Raw genomic sequence first — 6,338 nt, 5'->3', positions numbered from 1 at the left:
CTCGTCCAATTCGTGAGAAATGGGCTTGAGCCGGCTCGGCCCGGCTGCTTCCTAGTTCTGCCACTCGTTGAGAGGCCGTATCTACCTCAGCCGTACAAAACAAACACAGAGATACAACCTGACTCTCTCCGACTCAAATTGCCGCTGTGTGTTCATTCAATTACTCAATCCTTCTATAATTTGCCTCTTGATCGAACAAATAGGGAATAGAAAAAATGAGTGGAGTAGGAAAGAAGATTGTAGATGTAGCATTCAAGGCTGGAAAGACGATCGATTGGGAAGGGATGGCGAAGCTTCTTGTTTCCGATGAGGCCCGCAAAGAGTTCGCCACCCTTCGCCGCGCATTCGATGACGTCAACACCCAGCTGCAGACCAAGTTCAGCCAGGTCCCCAACTCTCTTTCATCTCTTTATGTATGCATTGAATTAATTTTGTGTATTTGTATGAATTTATCATTTGGAATTTTTTTGATTCAACTGTGTATGGTACAGATCTAGGGGATTTGTAGCTCTTCGTGAATTTCGTTCGATACATTGAGCAATTTATAATTTTATTTTATTTTTTACATCAGTTTCAGTGCCTTCAATGATGTTTGGCTGAGTTGTAGAGGAAATACCTATCAAAAAAAAAAAAAGTTGTAGAGGGAATGAATGAAAGTCAATGTTTGTCTGTCGAGGGATAGAGTTCTACCTTTTTTTCTTCAAAGCTTTGAGGTCATGTTCTTATGTTTCCCTAACTTTTCATAAGCCAGATGGATCCTATGCAAATCCGAAATCTCAAATTTGAATTAGAATATGCAAAATCAATAGGGAAAATAAATTTATCAATGTGTCTGTAATATTTACATTTTAATTTGTTATTTCAAGCATATACAATAGTGTGTTTTCTGAGCGACGGTCCAAAGCAATGATCGAAATGGCACAATAGGACATTGGGAGGCAAACATAAGGCTTAAGGTGTTTTGAGGCTTATGAAAACCAATAAACTAACTCAGAAGAATAGGAAAATTTGTTCTTAACAAACTATAAGCCATGTTAAAATTTCATAATATAACAAATTAACAAAAATAAAATGGTAAACAAACATAACATAGATCAATAAAGTAGTAAACAATAAGTTTTCAAACTGGTAATTACGAAAAAAAAAAAGGCTACCCACTACTCGTAGTGTAATGGCCAGAATTCTCCTATATCATCATGTAAAACATTCTGAGCCCCAGAGGAATGAGTGGTGTGTGGTCAAAAAATTCTTTATTTGTCTAAATAAAAAAAATTCTCATAATACCTGCTATCTGCTTAAATTAAAAGGGTTTTATCCTCCAGTGTGTTTTCATATAGTGATATTCCAATTTAAATGACTTATATTTCAGAACATTCATGTCTTGGCAGTGGTTTCTAAACTGTGCAGTGGTGCCAAGTTCTTCTGTCTTTTTGAAACACCAGTAGAACGGATACTCTAAATATTTGATTTCTTCAATTGGCCTTTAGTTTGTTAAATCTTGCAGGAACCAGAACCCATTGACTGGGAGTATTACAGAAAAGGGATTGGCTCTCGCTTGGTTGATATTTATAAGCAAGCATATGATGGTATGTGCCATATGTTGCTTTTGGTTTTTTATTACAAAAAATCTGCCAAATCTCTTCCTGAACAGGGTTTTTGTGTCCTTTCTGCAAGACTATTTTCTTCATTTGATGTACTCTCAATTCAATGTTAAAAATAATGATATGGATGTATTCACTGAGAGAGAACATTATGGATTGTTATTTAATCTTTGGTGACAATAGTTTTGCTTCTTAGACTAAGGTGGTATTTGACGTCATAGCAAATAAGTGTAAATGCTTATTATATTTAGCATGTTTTATAAGATTTAAGCGCTTTCAATTAGAACAATGGTGCTCATTTAATCTAAGCTGTACTACAATTCAACATATACTAACAGCTTGCAGCACTGCAACATTCATTTTTCTTTATTTTTATCAAATCCCCTATATATTACCGTCACCAACATGCATGTTGAATTTGAACCAATAAACTTTACTGGGCAAAAGATGCCAACAAATCTATATGGTCTCATCTCATCATGGTGAGTTATGCAATATCTTCATCTAAATATATTGGTATCATCCGAAAGGAAGAGAATATATACTTCTGTTATAAAAAGCTTTCAATACCTTTCCCGTGAATGTATTATTGCCCTGAAAAGATGAATTCATGGTACTGTCTATATGATAGCTCTTGAGAGTCTGATAAAGCATATATAATTTGATGCTAGGGAGATTCTTGACCATGAGTTCAAGTACTCTCTTGATTGCCCAAAAACTAATTTCAGCATGTAGTATGGGTTTTTTATGCATGCAGAGTAGTTTCTTTATTTATGAAATATGATTCAGTATATGCGTTCTTCTAATAATCTGATTATGATTTCATTTAAAGCATCTTATTTAGTTTCATTTTGCAGATCTAGTTTAACTTCTCCATTGTTTGAAAATTGGCTGTAAAAATATGATTGGTTATCAAGTAGCACTTTGTTTAAATTTCTTATTGCACGTGCTCTGGTCGGGGTAGTATAGTAACATACTTATTTTTCAGATAGGTAACATTAGACCTTGGCTTATTTTTCAGATAGGGAACATTAAACCTTGGCTTCCCAACCTTTACATGTTAGAGCATCTAGGTTCCCAAGCTACAAAAGTGAGCACATAGGTTTCCAATCTCTACAGTGTGGTTCTTTTATGTCCTCAATAGACAGTAACTGTTCATTTGACTGTTACTAAGTGTCTGTTTGACACTCATTATTTTGGATTGGAAAACTATGTTTTCAATAGTATGGTAGGTCCTTGAAGAGTGACATGTAGTCTTATCACCTGAATGTTAAGTTTTACTTTAAGGCAATATTGTTTTTTTCCCCAGTCATTTGTACCATTAACCACATCTTACAAGGGCAATGTTGTAATTTGCCACGTTGTAAATGAGGTCATGAGTGGAAAACCAGTTTCCAAGGGGTCTTAGTCTTGAACCAAAAGTTACTTTATGTCAGGTGGTTGTTGAGAAGATTTGAAACTCTTGAAAATGCCAAAAAAAGGGTGTCAAACAGACGCTAAGTCATAATCTGTGTTAAAAAAGACCGCTATAACTTTATTTTAGATTAAATAAAAGGAAAAAGAACGCCCCACCCCCTGCCAAACGGCCACAAACACAGTGGTAACCACCAGCCATCGCCAAAAGAGCAATCATTTATTGTCGCCAACACCAGTCACCAGTGGGAAAACACCCAAAATCACAAATCTCACACAATTCACAAACACCTAATCTATATATTAGGTCGGAGTTTTACATGATGCTGGTGATGGTAATCTAATGCTTCAAAGGACTCATTTTTGAAATCTAGTCAGCAGATTTAAAGAAACCCAGCAGAACTTTGACACGTGAATTTAATCAGCAACCCAACCCATAAAATAGTAGTGTGAATACAGGTAGGTTCATGATTCCAATGCCAGATTACCACCTGTAATCATATAACTGTATGTATGTAACAGATATAGAGACCACATGCTATCCATTTATGGCATGTTTGGCTAAACTTAATGACGATGGATGCAATTGAACAAGAACTAGAATTATACAAGAAGAGAAGAGAAATGGGAAGAGAAGGGAGAATGGGGAGAAAAGAAGAGAGGGAGACGAAAGAGATATTGAAATAGGGAATTGAAAGTGTTCTCAGTTTTATGAAGATCCAGAATTTTATTCCGAGTAAAAATTTTCCCGTGCAATTCATATTTTGTTACGTCAACTTGGACCTTCAGACAATCTGCATGTATATATTGATAGTTTGTCATAGATTGTCATCTTAAAAATTAGTGTTTAATGTGGCATCATGAAGTAGAAGCCCCCGAAACAGCCTCAGATGCAAGATACTCTTTTCATATTATTGCACGGCTGCATCAATTTAATTTTTAACGGTCAACTTTGTTTGAGGATAGATTCTAATTGAGCAAGTAATAAATTTGAATTTTAAATCAGTAATAGTGCTGTCCATTTTGGAAGATTTGGTCTCAATGTTGATGTAGAAATGAGAACAATAGTATGCTTGGGGAGATGATACGGGGAAATTACTATCTCAAATTTTAGAATTTAGAACAACTCCTCAGAATCTCTAGCTTCAGATCAATGCAAGAGAAAAGTGTTGCTGGTAGAAGTTACTCTGGTCCCAATTAAATGACCTTGACCTTTGGTTTATTCACCTTGAAGTGATTCCATTATGGACAATGGGGAATGTTTTAGAAAGGCCTAGGTTATATTGCTTTTCTTTTGTTCCTCTTATTTTTCACATGTGTCCGTCCTTGTATATGCACACAAAAACTTGTAACTCATGTGCCTAAAATCCAAAAGGCTGAGAAAGTTGTTGCAACGAGTGGCAAAAATGCTGAGCACGAAGGAAGGAGCTACTTTCCAGGGGAAATTTTGGATTATGTATCGTTCATTAATGAATGGCTTCTTTTAAGAAATTTTATAAGAAGGTTAATTTTGTTCAAACTTATTACTGTTTAGATTTTTGAGCTTCTAGATAAATTTCTGCCGCTGTTTGGAGCCTGTTTGCACTTTTCTGTTTGACTTTCTGGCTTGAAGTGATACTATCTGATCAATCATTTCTTGCTTTGCAGAGGTTAAAATCCCCCAATACATTGACAATGTCACTCCTCAGTACAAGCCCAAGTTTGATGCTCTGGTGAGGAGAACTAGGAATATAATCTACAATTGCAGTTTTGGGCAAATATGTGCAATGTTCGGGAAATTTCTTTCTTTCTCCTCTCTGTGTCCCACGGACTGATAAATTCATTAAAAGTCATGAATTTGGTTCACAACTGCCGGGGGATGTGGTAAAATTTAGATGTTAATATTTGCTGGGATTATAGCTACACAAGCATTTTGAAAAATTCAAGGCAAACAATATTTTTTTAAATTGAAAAAAAATACAAAAAAGCTAAAGTATTTGTCAAGCGGGGTTTTCAAAGGATCCTGAAGTACTATTATTCTTGGAAGAACATCTCGATTTGCTCTTGAAAGTAATATGATTTTTCTTTTCCTTTTTCCCAAATCACTACATGATCACAATCATCAAAGTGCATTATATTATGGGCCCGTTCAGGAGGGATTTTGAGAATTGATTTTTTGACCGTTAGGAAAAAAGTGGGGCTACCTGTGAGAGAAGAAATCAAAAATTACGGCTACAATAGTAAAATAACGATAAGATAATCAATTTTTTGGAGGCGAAAAATCACTCCAAACAGGGCCCATAACTGCTCAAGAGGTGAAATTCATCCCAAAGGGGGAGGGCGTTTTCAGTAATAGCAGAAAATCAGCATACACTGTTGATCTATATTACCCTCTTAAACTGATGACAACTGAAGATATCTTGACGTCGGTGCAGTTGCATTACTTCATTTGCAATTATCCTTTATTCTTAAAGTTTCTTGTCTTGAGCTACAGTTGATAGAGCTTAAAGAGGCTGAGCAGAAGTCACTCAAGGAATCTGAAAGACTAGAAAAAGAAATTGCAGATGTCCAAGAGTTGAAGGTGATATATTCACATTTTATTTGACAGTATAAGTTCCAACACCACCTCATTATTTTCTCTGGATTTCTCATTCGATTTCTTGGTGCAACAGATGAAGCTTAGTACGATGACAGCTGATGAATACTTTGAGAAGCATCCTGAGCTAAAGAAGAAGTTCGATGATGAAATCCGAAATGATTACTGGGGCTATTAGTTTGAGCTTCACATCTTGCAGGTGAACCTCTTCGAGTTCAACTGCATTTGAGGAATAAAAGAAAAAACCTAATTTGTTTTGTTGTTTCAATCTTGAATGCTCTGAAGATTTGAAGTACATACATTATTGCATAATTTGGAAATCACCCTCCCAGTTGAGGATTAAAATGAATAGTTTCTGTCTCGAATTTTCTCTTTGTGAATCTTGTATTTGACCATTCTCCAGCTCTTTGCCTCCAACAAAAATGTTATTGATTGGTTGACCCACGTCTATTTGTTGAGATGATTTTGTGATGGTCTGGAAAAATGGTTCCCAAAAACTACTAGTTGGTTTGGCTCAACTTAGAAAATTTTAGAAAATTTACAATCCACATTTGTGTATGAAGTTGGTACCCATCTACGCAATATAATTTGGAAATGTATTGCTGTTTTGTGTGCCTTCTGCCTTTACTACCTCCCTCCCTTTTCTTGCTTCCAGCCAATCCCATTCTAAAAGGATGAGAACAGATTTCATGATTACCTTAGGAGTTCCGAAAGGGTAGAACCGAGGATCCTCCAGAAGTGACTGGATT

General features: G+C 35.7%; 1 protein-coding gene across 1 annotated transcript; it reads left to right on the top strand.

The window, feature by feature from the left end:
* The first annotated feature begins 63 nt into the window (after positions 1–63).
* LOC111405907 (ATP synthase subunit d, mitochondrial-like) lies at positions 64–6,029 on the top strand. The gene is made up of 5 exons (XM_023035010.1): positions 64–386; positions 1,505–1,586; positions 4,662–4,726; positions 5,488–5,574; positions 5,666–6,029. The coding sequence occupies exons 1-5, from the start codon at positions 216–218 to the stop codon at positions 5,765–5,767; spliced, it is 507 nt and encodes a 168-aa protein (XP_022890778.1). The 5' UTR covers positions 64–215; the 3' UTR covers positions 5,768–6,029.
* The last annotated feature ends 309 nt before the right edge of the window (positions 6,030–6,338 follow it).

This window comes from Olea europaea, chromosome 12 (assembly GCF_002742605.1).
Source record: "Olea europaea var. sylvestris chromosome 12, O_europaea_v1, whole genome shotgun sequence".
Lineage (NCBI taxonomy): Eukaryota > Viridiplantae > Streptophyta > Magnoliopsida > Lamiales > Oleaceae > Olea > Olea europaea.
The sequence above is the reverse complement of the archived record's forward strand: the minus strand, read 5'-3'. Positions and strand labels throughout refer to the sequence as shown.